At 36.8% G+C, this 21,876-nt stretch overlaps 3 protein-coding genes across 4 annotated transcripts; all 3 read left to right on the top strand.

Moving 5' to 3' along the window:
• Nucleotides 1-4,396: 4,396 nt before the first annotated feature.
• On the top strand, nt 4,397-10,121 carry LOC128018991 (WD repeat-containing protein 13-like). Of its 2 annotated transcripts, none has more exons than XM_052604929.1 (10): nt 4,397-4,485; nt 5,496-5,592; nt 5,719-5,950; nt 6,250-6,359; nt 6,592-6,722; nt 7,346-7,653; nt 8,666-8,846; nt 8,959-9,100; nt 9,175-9,293; nt 9,502-10,121. In XM_052604929.1, the coding sequence occupies exons 2-10, from the start codon at nt 5,552-5,554 to the stop codon at nt 9,684-9,686; spliced, it is 1,449 nt and encodes a 482-aa protein (XP_052460889.1). In that variant the 5' UTR covers nt 4,397-4,485; nt 5,496-5,551; the 3' UTR covers nt 9,687-10,121. The 2 variants fall into 2 exon arrangements, with proteins under 2 accessions (XP_052460889.1, XP_052460888.1); XM_052604928.1 differs by having other exon boundaries at nt 4,426-4,485; nt 5,513-5,592.
• A 510-nt stretch (nt 10,122-10,631) lies between these two features.
• asb6 (ankyrin repeat and SOCS box containing 6) lies at nt 10,632-14,617 on the top strand. The gene is made up of 7 exons (XM_052604932.1): nt 10,632-10,691; nt 11,283-11,416; nt 11,602-11,774; nt 11,864-11,970; nt 12,242-12,350; nt 12,444-12,530; nt 13,348-14,617. The coding sequence occupies exons 1-7, from the start codon at nt 10,659-10,661 to the stop codon at nt 14,076-14,078; spliced, it is 1,374 nt and encodes a 457-aa protein (XP_052460892.1). The 5' UTR covers nt 10,632-10,658; the 3' UTR covers nt 14,079-14,617.
• A 2,050-nt stretch (nt 14,618-16,667) lies between these two features.
• On the top strand, nt 16,668-19,516 carry neflb (neurofilament light chain b). Its single transcript, XM_052604924.1, has 4 exons — nt 16,668-17,747; nt 18,002-18,126; nt 18,316-18,605; nt 18,819-19,516. The coding sequence occupies exons 1-4, from the start codon at nt 16,722-16,724 to the stop codon at nt 19,061-19,063; spliced, it is 1,686 nt and encodes a 561-aa protein (XP_052460884.1). The 5' UTR covers nt 16,668-16,721; the 3' UTR covers nt 19,064-19,516.
• Nucleotides 19,517-21,876: the final 2,360 nt, after the last annotated feature.

The following is a 21,876-nucleotide window of genomic DNA, read 5'->3' on the forward strand; positions in this document are numbered from 1 at the left end:
GTTTTGTACTGTACCTTGGCGTATGTAAAAACCATTGTGCAGTGCATCAATATAGTTATTCAGTACCATAGTACAGTATATGGTATTTTATAGAATAGTACCATGTTAATACCATGTTAATTTTTACATGAGTTTTGTTAGTATAGTAGATTTGTTTATCGAACATGTACCATGGTAATACCAATACATTATATGAAGTATTGTACCTTGTGTATTATGTAAATACTATGGTGCATGAATATAGTAATTTACTTTATATTATAGCATGGTACTTTTACATTTTGGGCTACATTTTTGTAAGTAGAATCATATTCTGCAGCTGTTGTTTCTGCACATGTACAATGGTAATTCCATGGTATAAAGTATCATATATTTAGGCACTATATATGATACTTCACAGAATACCATGTTAATACCATGGTACTTTTGAGTACATTTTTATCTATGTATCTATGTAGCATGTATCTTCGTACATGGTTTTAATAAAGTTAAGATAAAGCACTTTCAGCAGCTTTTTTTATTATATGATATTATATTATATTATATTATATTATATTATATTATATTATATTATATTATATTATATTATATTATATTATATTATATTATATTATATTATATTATATTATATTATATTATATTGTTCTCAATGCAAGTTTGAGCCAGTATACCAGTTTAAAAGAGGTCTGACCATAGCATGACATCTTTGGTTAAATGGCCACATATGATAGCATTGCTGCTAAGTAAATATTCATTACTTGAGATTAAATATAAATGGCACATTTTCTGAAGTGCATTCAGGGTGAAATGCTCACATCACTCTGTCAGGTTTATGGCTCTGCATATGTGATCACACACACAACCACACACACACACACACACACACACACACACACACACACACACACACACACACACAACTCAAAATCTGTCTGATGTGATTAAGTCAGGAGAAAGAATGACATTATGTTATTCTATCATTCCATAAAACAGAAGCACTGTATGGTCAAATACTGGAGTGCATTTAATATGCTTTATTTCCAGAACCAACAAAACCCCTAATGCACCTACATGCACCTCCTATAAAACACTTGTTCTCTGACACAAATGCATCCTATGTTTTTGCTGCCTAAGCCTGATATTACATACATGCCTAATATTCCCTGAGCGCTGTTGCTATAATGCATGATTACACTACACCTATTTCTCTCTGCTGTGTACTGGGCAGACTTTGGTAATGCATGTGGCTGGTGAAGGCAAAATTGATTTATTTTAAAAGACATACGTTATTGTAGGTCGAAGCAAGAGCCTACTGTATTTTTATCATAGAATTATAGCTATACAACTGATTGCAGGAGGAACTAAAATATATATCAAACTCAAACATCAACATAAAATCATAATCGAACCTGTTAATTTTCTTTATTACATGTTTCTGGTCTTGTTGTGAATGATGTATTAGTGTACATGTTATTAGAAACAAATCTGATAAAGAAATCATTTAATTTTTTTTGTAATCTAAAAATCTGTTTAAAAAAATCCAAACTATGGCAAGCGTATGAAATTATTTATTTGCAAATCAGTTATGTACAGCACAGTCGAGATCTATGACATGGGCGGAGTCAAATGAACAGATGAGGGCGGGGTCACAGAGTCTCTGGAGTCTTCATTAGCCCAGCTTCCACTGAGCAAATCAGCAGCATTATTCAAACCTGAGACCCGTGTGAGGAGGTACAGAAGGGACAGACTACAGAGGCTTAGGTCAAGCTCTGTCTAGTAACGGCCAGATGGATGCTGGTGGTGGGAGGAGCTAACCTCAGCCCTGCCTACCCTGGGGGCCCCCATGCTTGCGTCGACAAGAGCCCAGGAGAGTCTCCAGAGCCAGCTTCACGAAGGCCTGGAAATTATTGCTTCTCTCCCTTCGGCTGTCCTGTGAGGGGAAAGACACAAAGACAGTTAGCTACCTTGACTGGAGACATACAGCAAAGTGCAATAAAATCCAGTTATGGCTGAGAGCAAGATCGAAATGTGCAATCTTCTCTCTCATTTGTGTCAAGATATTGTATAATGTTTCTCCCATACACCTGATATTATTTGACACTTTATTCTATTGTAATAAATCAGAAAAAGTCAAACATTTACTTTCATAAGCCATAAAAAGCATTTTTGCATTTCAGATATTTGCAGTGTAATTTTTGCTTGTATTTCATAGGTACAGTTGAAATGCCTTTTTATCTCACTCGGTGCTGTTGTCAGTTATTACCTCCTTGCTTTTTGGCATCATCTCCTTTCTGATCACCTTTCTTCGGCTGCTCCTTAGGACTCTGAGGTTGCTACAGCGAAAAATAAATAAATAGATCCATAAAATTAAATCTCAAAAGAAATCATTTAAAGATCTCAGTTATCCCAACTAATAGTATTTTCTTAGAGCGTTTTGAAAATCTTTATGTCCGAATGTTGTCTGAATATTTAAAAAGACCGGTATTAATATTTAAAACCTTTTTTTTTCTCGGTTATGTAAGAGAAAACACTGAGAGAATGTTCCGTTTATCATTGTATAAACATCAAATGAATGTTATCTTTGAATGTTCTTTATATATTCTGAAAGAAGTAATAATAAGATTGAAAGATTGTTCCATCAACAACGTATTAATAATGCTTTTGTACGAACATTGTTAAAGACCAGACAACTTTAATTAAATAAACCTTTTATTAATATTACTGGAAGAACTTTTAAAGTTCAAAGTTATTAGTCATAAGGTGATAAAAACGGTTATTTCAGAAGATGCTCTAATTGTTTCACAAAAAATTTTTTTTTAAATTCTTTTGATTATGTAAACATTAGAGTAAACATTAAGAGAATGTTCCATTTATCATTTTGCAAACATTATAGGAATCTTACTTTTGAACGTTTCTCTGCACATTCTAAAACAAGTAATAACATTTCAAAAAATGTTTCAGAAAAAAGATGTTCCATGAATCTGTGCCTGTCATTAAACATTAAATGAACATTCTGTGAAAACTGGAAGAATGTTCAAAGATCTCATTTAACCAAGCGAATAAGAATTTGTTTCAAGAATGTTTTGCTAATGTTCCAATTAAGTTAAGAAAATGTTATTTCGGAATGTGCTCTAAATGTTCTCAGAACATTTACAATCAACCAGTTTTTTTTATTTCTTTCTAATGCTAATGTCAAAGAAAACATTAAGGGAATGCTCCATTTATCATTGTGCATTCATTTTAGGAACAGTTCATTTTAATGTTCTCTGAATATTCTGAAACAAGTAGTAAAGTTTTTTTTTTTTTTTAATTCAGAAAAAAATTACATTTGAAAAAAAATTATGTTTTGGTACTGACGTTTTGCAAATGTTATCAAAACCCAGAAAACAAACATTCTATTAATGTTACTGGAAGAGCATTTATTTGTTTGTGTTTTTTATTTTAGAGAACCTTGCCAGAACATTAGCCAAAATTGACATTGGCTGATTTTGAACAGGCATTATAAATTATGCATGTGTAACTTCCCAATATGTGCAATGGATATGCTGTGGGCAATTTTTTTTTTTTTTACCTTGGTGGTGGATTTCTTGTCCGCCTTGTTACCTGTTAAGTGATAAAACATTCAGGACATTACTTTTTGCATGCCTGGTTTAATTTATTACTAATATTTCATGACATTTTTGCATATTACATATCATATGAAATCATTAAAAAAAAATATTAAGCATATTTCATGCTTTGCTTGAATATCTACCTTTTGTTCCAGGCATTTTGGCTGCGCTCCAAAGTCCTTGTGTCCTTTTAGAATAAGCAGTGCTGAGCCACTGGTGCAGCCCTCATTTATGGCCCCGGCCACTGAATGACTCCATCTACGGGCCCCCTTCGGGAAAGAGCTTCAGGAACAAGCAAAGAGCCCCGTCAGCTGTGCCTCTGCACTGTCCTGCCATGGGGCTCTGCTGAGCTCAGGTGAAATCACAAGTGTGTATGTATCTTTTGTATAGTTAATCTTTTTATTTTGCTGAACACAGATTGATGGTTTGCTCCCACAGCCTTTCCCTCAACGCAGATATATTTACTAATTTTGGAATTTTAATATTACAGTTTAATATTTAGGACGAAACTGCAGGCTAACAGACTCTGATCTACTAGTTCTGATAAATTATGTTTATTTTACCTGGACAATGTTGGATCTTCAGTATTTACAAGAAGTGACTAAGAATTGTATTGATATGCACAAAACAAAATGTTTAGACTTATCCAAACCTGGCACAAAATAATCTATTATTTTTTGTTGTTTTAGAAAATAATGGAATCTCTGTGGTTAATACCATGCTTTTAATTATTAGTCACATATTTAGACAATTATGTTTATAACACGCTGCAGTGACGTCACTGCGCAGATCAGCTGATGGAAGGGCGGTTCTGTCACGTGATCACGCCAGTCCCAGAATGACAGACAGAATGAACCGGTGAGAGTCTCTCACGGTAGGTATCCTTTAAATACAAAATGATTCATTACATTGTGTTTCAGTAAATTCAACCCATTCAGAAATTGTTATTAGCGAGCCACAGGGTGACTGACATGATTTCTTGGGGGAGATTGTAAATCGGTGTGTAACGGCTGTTGTTGTTAGCGTCCCTGCTAACTGGGCTAATGTGTCAAAACATTGATTTTAAAATTATTTTATGATGTGCATAAATACGAATCATTTTGTTATTATATGTTTCTTATAAACATTGTGTTTACGTTAACTTAGTCATGTTGCATTGTGCTAGTGTGTTGGATGTTTGTACTATTTGTACATTAATCTGGATTAATAAGAGTTTTTCTTTATTTGGCAACAAAATATGGTTTAGGATTGTTAATTTGTGCATCTAAGGTATTCATAAAATACGTTTAACTTTTTTTTTAACGTTTGCATGTTATAAAGGTAACAGTTATTTCATTCTGCTTTTCAAAGAAATCAAGACATTAATAAAATGCTATTATTTTATAAAAATGAAATATAAAAATAATTATATAAACGTGGTCAAGTTAATTAAACGTAAATATTTGCAGATAACATTTTAACATTTTGTTTTAGTAAAATGACAATGCAAAAGCCAAATATTTAACTTTGAAACAATTTTTTTTTACTTTCCTCTTAATATTATTACAAAGAATAGTTTGCTTATACTATATAAATTGATTTTTACACATAAACAAACAATTTTATTTATTATATTTAGAATCTCTCATAAGAGAATCATCGTATTTGGGGGTTTTTAGCATTAAAAATTGTGAAATCTTTTAAATTACATTGTTAATTGCATTTATTGTTTATAATTAGGGTTACTTGTGCTATTTTGTCCCTCATGTAATCTTTTTAACAACAATTACGTAAAGAAAACATCTCAACTGAACTGAATTATAATGCTTTAATATCTTTATCTATTAACCCCCCCCCCCACATATATATAGATATATATTGTTTTCATTTTTTTTTTTATAACAGTTTTGTGTCTCCTGCAGTCCTTGTGTTTCCTGCGTCTCTCAGTGTTTGTGGATCTCATGGCTGCTGTTTGGCAGCAGGTGCTGGCAGTGGACGCAAGGTGTGTGCAAGATTGTCACTGTAATGCGACTCCATGTATATGTATTTTGATATGTGTAGTGCCTAATCATTTGTTATATTATTTTCTGTTTTCTGTCTTTCTGCATCTTTTTGTCTTTTTCCGCAGGTACAATGCTTACCGCACACCTACGTTCCCCCAGTTCCGCACGCAGTACATCCGGCGGCGTAGCCAGCTGCTCCGTGAGAATGCCAAGTGTGGTTTTGAGCCGGGGCTGCGCAGGCAGTATCTGCGTCTGCGCAGTCAGTTGCTTGCCTTGCGTTACGGGCCGCTGTCAGAGCAGAGCAGCTTCAGAGCAAGCAGTGTGCGCAGTTCCCGCACCACACTGGATCGCATGGAGGTTAGGTGCATTCAGAAACAGGGAAAAGGGCTAGAGAAATGCAAATAAGAAGTTCTGGGTTGAAATAAGCCCCAGAAAAAAACAGAGAGAGGGCAAGATCAAACATCTATATAGTCCTTGATATAAATAGCAATCCAGATCCAGGTCATTGTGTGTTGTGTGAGAGCTGCAGAGCATGTAGATTGCGAACTCTTTTGTTCATGATGGATTTTATGTTGCTGTAGTGCTTCATCCTTCATTACTGCCTCCTTTCCTCTTTTCTTGGTCTTTTTTTATCCTCTTTTCTGTCTTTCAATCAGGACTTCGAGGAGGATCCCAGGGCTCAGGGTGCCAGAGGCCACCGGAGATCAGTAAGCCGTGGTTCATACCAGCTGCAAGCCCAGATGAACAGGGCAGTGTATGATGAAAGGTAAAGTCCACTAACTTTTTCATCTGACACATGTTTGCAGAATGCAAAATGCTATGAAATGCATATTATTTTGTGACAAAGTGTTACATGCTTAGGCAAAACAGGCATTAATCTTAGAATCGGCACCCCAAAATTAATAAGAAACAAGTATTGGATTTCATTAAGCAAATATGTGTTCTTACAGTATTTTGTACCAGTATGAATAATTCTCTGGTTCTATTTCATGTGCCAGGCCTCCAGGTAGTCTGGTGCCCACGTCGGTGGCAGAAGCCAGTCGGGCAATGGCAGGTGACACCACCCTAAGTGAGAACTACGCCTTCGCTGGAATGCACCACATCTTTGACCAGCATGTCGACTCAGCTGGTGAGTCAGCTGTTAATGACACGACTAAGATTACTCTGCTCTAGTCCAATTTTTATTAATGGGCAGTACCTTAGAGAGCAGTGTGAAACAATGTCAATACAAACCCTATCTAAGTTTTAAAATAGTAAATAACAAATGCTGCATGCCACAGATTTATCGACATTATTAGAAATAAAGCATAATGAAGAGGTAAGAAAAAACATTTAAACTTGATGACAAAGTATATACATAAAATAAACAGATTTACACTATAGACAGCAACTCCTTGATTCTGTAATCTCAGGGCTTGATGCTTGCTTTTTTTTTAGGAGCATGTGCTCCTAAGTTGAACAATTTAACAGTGCATTAATAAATGATAAAAAGTTTTGAAAATGTGTCATTAAACAACCCCAAAGGACCATTTCTTCTTTTATATTGTTTAATTAATATTTTAGTTTAATTCCAACATCTGCTAATGCACAGATCTGATAGATTGCTTTTGATTATTTTCGCTGTGAAGTTGCATTACCACTAGCCTGCTTCAGTGCTTCTGCATTAATGTTTGAAAGAAGCATCTGTCAGTCCTGGGTCTGGACTGTTGTTTTAGCCTTTCATTTAAACCTTTCACTATTTTATCTCTTTAGTTCCTCGATTGCAGTTTGCTAATGATGATAAACACCTCCTCGCCTGCTGCTCGTTGGATGGGACACTGTCAATCATGACATTGTCCCCGCCTCCACCGACTGTAAAGGTGACACTAAAGGGTCATGCTGCTCCCGTGACTGACTTCGCCTGGTCCCTCAGCAATGACATCATTGTGTCCACGTCAAAAGATGGCACTCTGCGGATCTGGAACACAGAGGATGGACGCTGTATCCGAGAGGTGGCCGATCCAGAGGGAAGTGAGCTGCTGTGCTGCACTTTTCAGCCCATGAACAACAACCTGACTGTGGTGAGTCCAAATGCCAGCCTTTTTTTTTCTTCTTTGTATACTACCATTTAAAAGTTTGGGCTCAGTAAGATTTCAATATGTTTTTGAAGGAAGTCTTGTATACTCTTTTTGGATCAGAATATGGTTAAAACAGTAAGTGAAATATTATTAAAATCAATCCGTTTTTCTGTTTTAATATATTTTAAAATGTATTTTATTTCTGTGAAATCAGAAATCATTCTAATATGCTGATTTGCTACTCAAAAAAATTGGAATTGTTTATGCTGATGAAACACTGCAGAATGCATTAAAAAACACCATCAGCCCTTTCAGTAATCCTATTAGTGTGTGACTTTAACATGCACCACTAGCTAAAAAGAGAATTTTGTGTGCAGTGGTGGGTAATTTTACTTACCTACCAACTACTGTGGTGGGTGAACTGTAAAACATCTGAATTGCATTATATGTTTTGAAACTACAGAACTTTGATCATAAAACTAAGCATTTAAATATCATGTTGCTGAGACATAGAGTGACTATTTCTATGCATTTTTTGTAAGTATTTCGCTATATAATTTTCTAATTTACATTTAAATCAAAAAGCCACCATTCTTTTTGGACATGTAAATATCATATATAATAATATGACATCATTAATTATCTTAATCGATTTAAACCCCTGAAAACAAAAATGATCTTCTCATATGAGCTCCATATTCAGCCTATATCATGATACATGAGCCATAAAAGCCTGATGCATCAAATATGAAAAACCTTCCTTTGTGATTGTGAATATAACTTTTTGTAATTTTGTCTCAGCTTTTCCATATGAAATATTAAAAACCGTCAATATAACAAATTTCAGGCTTTGCAATAGAAATTCATTGTACTTATTCACTCACTCAAATATTAAATATTGGCTTTTATACAATGCGTCTGTTACACATTTTCTACCCTGAATCTCATCTACTGCATGAAGTATTTTCTGTTCATATATGATGCATCAAATCTGTCCCTTGTTGTCCGTCCCCAGGTTGGCAACAGTAAACACCACCTGCAGGTGGTGAACATCTCCACTGGGAAGAAAGTGAAAGGAGGCTCCAGTAAGCTCACCGGTCGAGTGCTTTCTCTCTCGTTTGATGCTCCGGGGAGAATCCTATGGGCTGGTGATGACAGGGGAAGCATTTTCTCCTTCCTCTTTGACATGGCCACAGGTACAAAGATATTTTCTTTGCAAAAAAAACCTGGTGGAAATTCTGGAAATGTAGATGAGAGTACGGTTGATATTTTGGTGTTTATGTAAAGCTGAGGTTTCTTCTCCCACAGGAAAACTGACCAAAGCTAAGAGACTGGTGGTGAATGAGGGCAGCTCTATCTCTAGTATCACCGCCCGCTCGTGGATCAGTCGAGAGGCACGGGATCCGTCACTGCTCATCAACGCCTGTGTCAACAAACTACTGCTCTACAGGTTAGAGTGCACTTACAGCAACTCATATTGTCACTTGCTCTTGACTGAGATGATTCTTGATCTGGTGTTGACAGGGTCGTGGATAATGAGGGAACACTACAGCTGAAGAGGAGCTTCCCCATTCAACAGGGATCCCAACCACTGCACAGCATCTTCTGTCCTCTCATGTCCTTCAGACAGGGAGCCTGTGTCGGTAAGATCATAATCATCATTTACAGGCTATTTCAGTCTGACCTGTCAGAAATCAATCTAATATGCTGATTTGCTGCTGCTGTTAATGTTGAAAACAAGTTATATGACAAAATATATATATGTTTTATGAATAGAAAGTTTGAAGAGTATCAATCCATCTCCTGTTTGCAAAACCAGAGTAAGTGAATCCTGCTCTTTCCCTCTTGCAGTCACTGGCAGCGAGGATGGGTGCGTTTACTTTTTCGACGTTGAGCGCAACACTAAGGCCATCGTTAACAAGCTGCAGGGCCACAGCGGGCCCGTCCTGGACGTGAGCTTCAACTGCGACGAAAGCTTGCTGGCCTCCTCTGACACCACCGGTATGGTGATCATCTGGAGACGGGAGCAGAAGTAAACAAGGCAAATCCAAGCTTTCGCTCCGTTGGCAACAGCATCTTCCATACAGGCTGGCTTGACTTATGTGCAATGAAACTCCTACTGTAAATGTCACGATGACTGTAATGTTTTGAGTGAGTCTGAACTATATCATGTGGACCATGAAAGAAACTTGTGTCTTATCTTTGTTATAGAGCTGATATTTCTGTTTTTATTGGTTTTGTGGGACGTGGCACTTGTTTATGGAATTCCTTAGTGCTTTGTGGTCATAAATGTGCAGCTTAAGAGAAGAGACATTAATATAACTCTTTGTTCACTTTTGTGTGTCTTAGTGAGTGAGTGTGTGAGAATAAGTATGTTGAGGCTGTGTGTCACTGAAATTGTGTTCGCTTGCACAATAACACTACTGTATTTATGCCTTGTTAACTCAATAAATTTAATCACACTTGCTGAATTAAGCTACATTTGGTCTTTCTTTCCATTTAATTGTTTTTAACGGCAACCTAGTGCATATTACCAGACAGCAAAGATGTAAACTTGTGTGTAAATGTCACTTTTAAAGATGAAATCATGTTTAATAAAAACCTAGTCATGTTTAAATCGGAATATGAATAGGCCTCTTCAAGTGAATAATTTTTTATCTTGATCTTTTCCCTGTGTTAATGGTTGCAATATTTTGTAAAAAAATATTTTGGGACGTGAGATTTGGCTCACATGAAAGACTAAACTTCAAAGCTTTTATTTTGAAATTAACGTGTATTAATAAAACAATAAGCCGCAAGAAACAACGTGGTTGCCGACAAACACACAGAAGTAAGAGTAAAAGATGTATGTTTGTAATGTAAATTACAGCAGCTTCAAAATAGGCTCAACCAATCGGAATCAGGGACCAGAATTATCCGTTGTATAATTAATAATCCCACGTTCATTCGTGTGCTTTTATTTTGAAAAAAAAAAAAAAAAACCTCACCACCATTATTTTCACAGTAACATGTGGGAGGAACTACTTCCGGTTCTACAGTGGGTAAGATAAAACAATTACAAACATAAGAATGAAAAGCAAAATTTTAAGCATGTTTTTTGATGTATTATGTTTTTAAAAAAATTAAATATATATAATAATAATAATAGTTCCCGGAGCCTCTGAGAACTTTGATTAGTTATGAATCATATAGTAGCAAGCGCAGTTAGCATGCATGCAAGTAAAGATCCCTCTACATAAAACAACGAACAAAATGAATACATCTGGTTTATAATATTTATTTTAATTGAAATGTTATAATCTTAAAGAAATCTTCTAAGGTGTTAAATTAATGTGCATTTTCACAGATGTGAATATAGCGCTCTTTCATAGGTGTGGTCCATCTGATAAACCGACAGAGAGTCTTTCTAATGTGCATTATTTAAAAACTCCAACAGGACTGAGTAGTTGTTTCTTAGCCTTACTATATACCTTTTAATATATTTAATTTATTAATGCTGCATAAGAATTTATAACATTGTTTAATTGTCACAGACAGATGGATCTGTGTTGAATAGAATTGTGTAACATTATGTTTTGCTGCATGAGAACAGGATTTCTGTATGATTTACATGAAGCTGTTCTGTTTTACAGCGTGAAGAGATCGTGGCACAAAGGGAACAGACTATGCCTTTCCTGCACGGCTTCAGGAGGATCGTGTACGAGTACCAGCCGCTGGTGGATGAAGTGATGTGTGTCCTGGGAATAGAAGGAGAAAACCAGCGCAGGTCAGCAAACCAACTGCATCTTAGAGTGCAATAGGCAGATGACGACAGAGTTTTATGAACTGCACATGTGTTTGACATGTTAGGTATAAAATGTTAGCCTGAATGCACTGTCGCTTGAAATAAAAGCATCTGCTAAATGCATAAATGTATGTAATGTATTTAAATGTATATCCTGCATTTCACAGGCGAGATGATGATGAAAGCGTCTCTGGGTCTCTTGTGGAGCTTCTGGACAGAGAGTCTCAGTCTCCCGTCTTCATGGAGGGCATCAGTTACTCTCTGTTTCGAGTGGCTGATCTCGGGTTGGTCAGCGCAGCACAGGTGCTTCTGCGTTACGGAGCTGATCTCAACTTTGAAGGTTTGTAGATGCTAAAGATGCTTTTGGGATTCCGATAAACCTCATTGTCATCAAGGAAATATAATCAGACCCTTTTCTTATGGTTCCAGATCCTGTGTCATACTACAACCCCTTACACATTGCAGTGTTGAGAAACAAGCCAGACATGGTGCAGATGTTGATATCTCATGGAGCTGAAATCGAAAAGAGGGACAGGGTGAGAATGTCTCTTTCTCTCTCTCTCTCTCTCTCTCTCTCTCTCTCTCTCTCTCTCTCTCTCTCTCTCTCTCCATATATATATATATATATATATATATATATATATATATATATATATATATATATATAAAATTGCCTGTTGTGAACATGCACTTTATTTGTAATTATTTTTATTGTATCTTTGATATTTGCTTTGAATGCACACATTATTTTTTTATTTTTACATTTCTTAAATGTCTTTAAATATGATGTTTTTGCGTCTGCAATAGATTCATGAATGCAGCCCTCTTGATTTGGCCGGTGAGGAGGTGGATAGGTTGCCGTGTCTGCGTGTGCTTCTGGATTTGGGTGCTGATGTGAATGCAAAAGACAAGAATGGTATTTTTTGCTGAATTATCTAACCAAATAGATTGTTTGTGGTTTCCTTTTTCCACATGATTCCAACTCTCTGTTTATTGTACCTGCTTGCAGGAAAAACGGCACTGCTTCATGCTCTGGCCAGCAGTGATGGACTCACAGTCAATAATTTGGACAATATACAGCTGCTTCTAGAAAGAGGTGAATTTAAAACATCAGCTCGGACATTACTAGACAACAATATATTTCAGGAATTTCATTAATAGATGTTTAAAAAAGAAAATAGTTTCAACATGGAAGAATGTATAATTTCCTTCAAATATTAGGCTAAACGTTTTTAAGTAGTTGTTATTGCAATGTTGTTAATTGTATAATTTTTTATATATATTCTTACAATTACTATGTATATATCATATTGGAAAATTATTATATATTATTGGTCATATTTAATCCAAAACCGAAATTATATATATATATATATATATATATATATATATATATATATATATATATATATATATATATATATATATATATATATATATATATATAAAAATACAATATAATTAATAAAATGTCAAATTCTAGTGCTGTGAAATCGATTAATCGCGATTAATCACATCCAAAAATAAACATTTGTTTACATAATATATATATGTGTGTGTAAATATATACTTATATGTGCGTATTTATATATACATATAAATATACACATTACACGCAATTAATCGATTTGACAGCAAAAATATATTTATATAATATTTTAATATAAAATAAAATGTATTTTTAAATTTATTACACACACACACACACACACACACACATATATATATATATATATATATATATATAGTAATTATTTTATATTATATTTATATATATTATATTTTATATATATTATTTTAATCATTGCATTTTTTTTTTTTTCTTACATTTTATTTATTTTTAAAAGCATTCAATTTTTTTTTTTTTTTTACTGTTGTTAATGCTAACGTTGTATTTCTATAATCCCTTGCAGGTGCAGATGTGAACACCATCACACACGATGGCGAGACCCCCATGTCATCACTCACGTTCCTGGTGAAGGAGGCTCTGGACAGCAGCGTGGAGGATGCGAAGGAGATCGGCCACTTCTGTACCCGCGTGGCACATCTTCTGATCAACCACGGCGCCGATCCCAGCTGCTGCTTGAACGCTACCGACGGGGAACTGTGGGAGCATTCGCTAACCTACACCAGTCTGGAGAACTTCGACTTGCTGTTTCCCCTGACAGCCCTTTTACTCCAGCATGGCGCTTCCTTTGTCTGCTCTCACCACAGCACCTCCTACTGGACAGGTCACCAGCTGATATTCACACGTCTCGCTGAAGCTCTCCGGGAAGCTTTAGATGCTGCCGAGGCGGCTGATGTTTTAGCCAAAGCTGAAGTGCTGTTGGATCTGGCCAGAATCTGCTGTCCGGTCATTCCTCCTCTCTTCCCCCGCTCAGGACTGCCCGTGCTGGATCAGACATCTACCCATCAGCCCCTGCTGGAGCTCTACAGCAGACTAGAGGAGCAAGAAAGGCAGCCGCTGCCAATGAGGTCTCTTTGCAGGAGACTCATCCGCCTGTGTCTGGGGCCCTGGCCCTTTGAGGAGAAGGTGAAAGCCCTGCCCCTGCCAGACAGACTGAAGGACTCGCTGCTCCCAGAGAAGAGCTGGACGGACAGAGCCGGCTGGGACGGATTCAAACCTCGACGATCTCAACGCTGAGACACACCATTTATATGTGTGCCTGTAAACATAAAGCCCTTAATGTTCACTGCATTCATTAAAACTCAGATAAAAAAGACTCTGTGCCTGACTCTTTTGATCAACATGCGGAAAGATCATTTTCCTGGTGATCTGAGAGTGAGAATTAAAAAATATATATATATAAGTGTTATAAATGTCACGCAAATGCTGTGACGTGGTGTTTTCTGTGTCAAAATAACCATGATGTCACTGTCTTACACATTACCAGGTGATTTCCTGTTCATTTTTGTATCTATATATCTTTCAGTTTGAAAATTGCTAATTGTTTACAGTTAAATCTTTACTATCATGTACAGCTTCACTTCCATATGTACTATGAATCATTTTGGTGTGTTGTGTGTGTTTATTTTTAAGATAATTGGAATCAGCCTTCATTTTTTGCATAATCATATATGTGATGTACTTGATGTGCCTTAAGAAGAGCAACTTTGTAGCCGGGGCATTGAAGAAATGTTTGAATCTCTTGCATTGTAAATTGTGTAAATATAGTTTGAAGCCGTTTTGTTTTGTTGGATGTCTTCAAATTCTCATCGTTGTCTTTTGTGGGTTCATATTGGTTTTGAGGTTTCTACTCATAGATAATGAAATTAAATACCATGGATTTCATCCTAAAATACCATGGTATAATGATATTTATATAGTCTATTGATATAGTGTTTGGGTGCATGATCAAATATATGCTTTTGATTCAGCCCATGACTCTTTTGAATCTGAGATATGTTCACCAAAATATGCATTCAGTGACTTGTTGCAGGTCACATAGTTGATTTTCAACTGAACTGATTTCACTTCAGAGCCAAGCGGTGACCTGAAGCAATCCTAAAATTGTTTATTGTATGAAAATAAACAAGAATCTCCTTTGAATCAAACACTGAGATTTGTTCATATTATGCAACGAACCATTAACATGGCACAGACCAAATAAGAAATTAGTTCTTTTTTTTCGTTCCTTAAACTTCATTCTCAGCAAATAACGTGATTATCATATTTGACCTCAGTGATAGTGAATGGTTTTATTTCCGCAGCAATATTATGGACGTGTTGTCACTGTAGTAATGAATGTCTTTATATGTAACATAGGCTACAGATGACCGATAGCAAAAATGTATTTAGCTGCTTTAGAAAAATTCCAGTAAACATTGTTAATATGAATTAGATGTTATAAAGGAGTGAAAAGTAGGCCTACAGACACAAACCCGAAAATGTGAGGATATGGTGAGAAAAACGAGATTAAGCATTTCAGTGAAAATTTCATCAGATATATCTTACACTGAGAAGACCACAGATACACAGTTTATGACCTATATATATATCTATACATACATACATACATATATATATATATATATATATATATATATATATATATATATATATCATATAAACTTTGCAGATTGTTTACATTCAGATACAGCTATATTATACAATGCATGAAAGGCAATATTAAAAATGGCATAATTGTGGCACTTTAATCAGACAAGAAAAGAAAAGGATATAATCACTCAGTGCTCTTAACTGAATAGCCTTTGAAGCATATCTAATTTGTACAGTGAACAGTACAGAAATTCAATTTAGTCATCAAATATTAAACAAAAACGGAGTGACTGGTGATTTGGGTGGAATGATATGTCCTGCAGTCTTTTCTGTACTCCTGATGGATATAGAGCCTGGCACAACAACAACAAAACATATGCACATTTCCTGTCAAACCCTCTGGACAGGCTGGCCGGCACTGTGTCCTTCTACAAAATGTCTGACCCACACACTCACATACATATATACATTCATCACCACTTTCACCGAACCACTCGCTGGGTTTGCAGTTTATGGTTCAGTGTTTCTTTCAGGAGTGAAAAACCTCCTATTATTACCAAAAGTAACTAGTAATTACGAAACTGTAGGAACGCTTTATTTATTTTACTTTATCTATTTTACTGAACCTGCAATGCTAATTTTCAGCAAATAATATTTAATAGAAAGTTTATATTATATAAACTTGTATGTTCAGATTGTAAGGGCGGTAAATCTATATGATTGAGTGACAGTGGCAAAAAACAAACAAACAAACAAAAAAATTTCGAAAAAAGAGAGAAAATAATGGTAATGCTTAATATCTTTTACTGACATGCATATCACAGTTCAGACGTTTGGGGCCAGTAAGTAATTTATATTTTTCATTTAAAGAAAACAATATATATATATATAATTTTTTGCTTAAATTTGTTTCTGGTCAGATTGAGCTTAGACAATACAAATATTCAATAAACTTGTTTTTAAACATCAGCTTTGTCTTCTGCCTGCTGCATCTGAACTGTTTTTCAAGCTCAGGATCTTTGTCCTCATTATCCTTTTTGCTGTGCTCACATTCTTGTTCTCGTATTGCCGGTCCATTTCTGTAATTTGCCCCTCCACTCCCCAAGATCCCAACCCAGCCCGAACGGAAGGTAATCGATTTATGCTGTCAGTAAAAAGCTCTGCGTCAGTCTCGCTGGCTGCTATAAAAAGCCCTGCCAGTGGTGCTGCATCCTCACAGACCTCTCTCCACAGCAGCAGCAGCAGCACTGCGGAAACCATCTCTGCTCTCTTCTCTCTTCGACAAACATGAGCTCCTTGAGTTACAACCCCTATCTCCCATCTGTGCAGCGGAGGAGGGTGATGATGCACAGCAGGACGCCCTTCAGTGAAGGAAGTAGTCGCTCTCGCTCTGTCTATTCGTCATATTCATCTCCGTCCCGTACTTCATTACTGTCCTCTTCAGCAGGTCTACAGCGTTCTGCTGCATCACCAGATCTGGAACTGAGCCAGGCCTCACAGCTGAGCTCAGAGTTCAAAACAGTGCGGACGCAGGAGAGGGCTCAACTTCAGGACCTTAATGACCGCTTTGCCGGGTTCATTGAGCACGTACATGGCCTGGAGCTCCAGAACCGTGCCCTGGAAGCAGAGCTGCTCTTGTTGCGCCAGAGGCACTGCGAACCCTCCCGTCTCAGGGGGCTGTATGAGCAAGAGGCGAGGGAACTCCGTGCAGCGGTAGACGAGGCCCGTAGGGAGCACCAAGCGGCTCAAGAAAGGCGGGACCAACTGGAAGAGGCGCTCAAGGCCTTGCAGAGTCACTACGAAGAAGAAGTCCTGGCCCGTGAGGAAGCCGAAAGAAAGATGGTGGATGCCAGGATGGGGGCAGATGATGCAGCGTTGGCCTGCGCTGAGCTTGAAAAAAGGGCTGATACTCTGCTGGATGAGCTGACTTTCCTCAAGAAGCTCCACGAAAGCGAAATCAGCGAACTCCAAACCCAGGTGCAATACAGCGCCCAGATGTCTGTTGAGATGGAAGTGGCCAAACCGGACCTCTCGGTAGCTCTCCGGGATATTCGAGGTCAGTATGAGCGCATGGCGCAGCAGAACATCCAGGCCGCGGAGCAGTGGTTCCATGGAAAGGTGAGCACCATGGCGGGTGACACGGCCAAACACACGGAGAACATCCACACCGCTAAAGACGAGGCTGGGGAGTACCGTCGCCTGCTAAAAGAGCGAGACCTGGAGATCGAAGCATGCCAGGGCTTGAACCAAGCACTTGAGCAACAACTGCAAGAGGTCGAGGAGAGACAGAGCGCAGAGATCGCCGCCCTACAGGTCAGAATGACAACTACATGAACAATACACATTTGGCAGATGCTTATATCCAAAGTGGCTTACATTGCATACAAAGTACACATTTGATTAGTTCTTGTTTTTCCTGGGAATTGAACCCGCGGTCTTGGCACTTTTAGTGTTATGCTCTACTGTTTCAGTTACAGGAAGACTTAATACTGCAATACTTCACTACATCTGCACTGTTCTATACAAAAATCTAAACTTTTGTCTTTAAATTCTTTCTGTCTGGACAGGATACCATCGGTGACATAGAGAATGAGCTAAGGACCATGAAGAGTGAAATGGCCCATTACCTCAAAGAATATCAGGACCTTCTCAATGTGAAAATGGCCTTGGACATTGAGATAGCTGCTTACAGGTTAGTAATATCTATTATGTAGTCTAACATTTTTTTGCAATTGAGATGTATAGCCTATATGACCAAGGCAATACAAAAATCTGAAAACTGGTCAATCACTAAGGGTTTTACATTTATTACATTTGATCAACCTTAAACCCAAGTATTTCTTTATATCCTTAAATATAAAGTTAATTTACATTCTAACAGGAAGCTTCTAGAAGGAGAAGAAACACGCTTCAACGTGGGGGGTATTGGCGGTATCTCCAGTGTGTTTTCTCCCTCCATCGCTGCCACTCCTTCTTTCGGTCGTCCTGTGTTCTCTGTTCAGTCCAGTCTGTCCTCTGGCGCCCCCTACCTTCTGGGAAGCAGACTGATGAGCTACTCTGCCACACCAGATGAAATCATTGAAGCCAGTAAGGCGCAGGAGGCTGGGGCAAGTCCAGAGGAGGAAGAGGAGGAGGAAGAGCGTGAGAAGGAGGAGAAGGAAGAAGAAGAGGGTGAAAATCATTTGTTTATATATCGTGTACAGTTAATTGCTGTTAATTTATTATTGCATATTGGTGCATATGTATATTTAATTATACATATTCAATTAATGCAACAAAAACATTTTCATTAATTTTTTCTCTTCTATGTTTTTTTATGTTTCTCTTTATTTAGTGAGAAAAGTTGATTCTAACTAGATTTTTATGGTATTTAACATTTTACAGGTGAAGAGGGAGGAGAGGACGAAGGTGAGGATGAAGGAGAACAGGAAGAGGAAGAAGGAAAAGAAGCAGAGGAAGAAGAAGGAGGAGAAGAGGCAGAGGAAGAGGAAGAAGGAGAGGGTGAAGAAGGTGATCAAGAAGAAGGGGAAGCTGAAGAAGAGAAGGATGACGCTGGAAAAGAGGATCAAAAGAAAGGAGGAGAGGAGAAAGAGAGTAAAGATGAGAAAGTCAAGCCAAAAGAGAAGTAAACACATCGGACTGAAATCCCTGGTGCTATCTGGAGGTGATCAAACCTCGTGCATTTATCTCACGTATGCAGACATCTCAATGACAACTTCACTGTGTCCTGCTACTCTTATTTTCAGTTTAAATTAAAAGCAAACCATAATGTACACAAACGATAATAATGAATGCAACCGCAGAGATCGGCCAAAGCCCGAGTAGCTTATACATGAACAGATGCTTTACACTTGCGCTTGGCAGGAAAGTTGTGATTGCAGGTTGCTTGTGTTGGTTTGATTGTCGTGTTATTTATTGAATGCAAATAATTTTCATTGAGCATTGTGTCAGTATGCCTTCAGCATTAATCACACTATCAACTGCCTATGATAACACAAGTGTGCTTAGTATTCAAAATGCCTTAGACCAGATCCTCAAAGAAAGGCTCATTGCCTACCAATAAAAACTTGACACCTCCTTAACTTGGTGCATTACTGAGTTGTTGTTGTTGTTGTTTTTCTGCTTATGCTAACTGTGCAGTCTAAACTGTATGCTACGGTATTATGTGGCATAAAACAAATGTAGTTATGTGGCATGCAGCATAATTCATTGAGTAGCGTCTAGTTTTTATCTTAGAAGATGCTTACTATGTATTTTTGTCAAATTGTGTGTAAGGTCAATGCTCATTGATTCAAGGAATAAGTCACCAAAACTTGAAAATTTGCTAAAATGTACTCACCCTCAGGCCATCCAAGATGTAGATGAGTTTGTTTCTTCATCTGAACAGGTTTGGAGAAGTGTAGCATTACTTGCTCACCAATGGATGCTCTGCGGTGAATGGGTGCCGTCAGAATGAGAGTCCAGACAGATGATAAAACATCACAATAATCCACAAAACTCCAGTCCATCAATTAACATCTTGGAAAATGGAAAAGTTGCATGTTTGTAATAAAACAAATCCATGGTTAAGGTGTTCCTCTCTCCATGATATTGCTTTCTCCAGTGAAAAAGCCATTTTGTTTGAATCAGGAGAGAAATTCTGGATTTTAATGTGAAAGGACAACAGGGGGTGGGTTTTTTCACTGGAGGATGTGTTATTGTGGATTATGGACTGGTTTTTGGCCAGAAGGCTTACTGGTGAGCAAGTGATGCAATGCTAAATTTCTCCAAAAATGTTCCAGTGAAGAAACAAACTCATCTACCTCTTGGATGGAACTATTACTGCAAATTCATTCGTAATTGCGGAAATGAAAGGTTGAACACAATGCATTGTGGGATACAGTATCCCACACAGTGAACTTTGTTGATTGATATGCATTTGAGGTAATCCATGAATTTAATGCATACAGAAAATGTGCATATACTGCACACAATATATATACTGCTAGTTTGCAGCCATCAACTCTAGTACAACGCTGTGCATTGATTATTTATTCATGACAGCTGCAATCAATATAATGCAAGAAACCTCAGAGCTCTGTTGGAGTGATTCACTAGAGTGGTGCCATGTGACAATTTTGTGCACATTCAGCACTTGAACAACAGCACAGAGCAGAATCCACAGAAAGCACAGATTTTGATCCCCCCGTTCCCCTGAAAGTTGTAAGTCTGAACGACCCTATTACAGTTCAACCATGAGCTATCACCATTGTGCACTATAAGTGTCAGCCAAATGCAGTAACCCCAGTTGTGATCCCAAGCCAGACCCGGTGATCAGCACAAATCTGTATTGATTTAACGTTTGCATTGCAGAATTAGTGTTTTTAAGTTTGCAAATCCAATTACTGCCCCCTCAGCGACAAATTCAGTTACCTGATGATCCAGAGCTCTTGCCTCAAGCTAATAAGCCATTGCAGCACATGTTCTCCATTATCCTAATTGAGAGCTACACACTTCAGTCTAGTAACACTAATGGAGAGGGATAGAGAGTGATCTCGTTTGAGAAGAAAAATGTGATAAATGTACATGCTGTAATGAAAAATTTGTGAAATTAGTTTGGTATATATTTGCCCATATAGAAAAATGGAAGGTTTTATTGCCAACTATTACTCTTAGTTTACATATCAAAGCCTTTATTTTCTTATGGAAACCTTTTTTAAAGAAAACTGTAACCTTAATATTTTTATTATTTGTGAAGCATTTTATGAAAGCAGTAAGACATGCAATATTGTGAATTGTGGGTTGCAGGTAACTTTGTGTGATACAATATAAATGTTAAGGATTAAGATTATGTTGATTTTTGTGATATTCTTTGTGCTATTTGTTTTTTTATTCAGTATAATTAATACTTTTATTCAGCGAGGATGCATTCAATTGATAACACGTGACAATTAAGACATTTATAATGTTAGAAATTTAAATTAAAATAAATGCATTTTTTTATTTCATTTAAAAAATCTGGAAGTAAATGGCACTTATTAGGTTTTTTTCAATGAATGTCTACATAGTTTTTCATATTTTTTATTTTTATTTTATTTATAGACAAATAAGTTCAAATTAATTAATAAGAAATGTTGCCTTGGCAATAGCTGAATAGCTTGTTAATATATATATATTTTACATTTATTTTATTTAAAGAAATTGAATTGTTTTTGTAATTGTTTTAGTTATAACTAGAATCATGTGACTCTGAAGACTGGAGTAATGATGCTGAAAATTCAGCTTTGTATCACAGGAATAAATTACATTTAAAAAAATATTCAAATTTAAACATTGACTTTAAACTGCATTTTACTGTATTTGTGATTAAATAAACTCAGCCTTGATGAGCATAAGAGGCATATCTCTTTACAAAAATCAACCCCAAATTTCGAAACAGCACAGTATAAATTCATACACACTA

Source organism: Carassius gibelio, chromosome A8 (assembly GCF_023724105.1).
Source record: "Carassius gibelio isolate Cgi1373 ecotype wild population from Czech Republic chromosome A8, carGib1.2-hapl.c, whole genome shotgun sequence".
Classification (NCBI taxonomy): Eukaryota; Metazoa; Chordata; class Actinopteri; order Cypriniformes; family Cyprinidae; genus Carassius; species Carassius gibelio.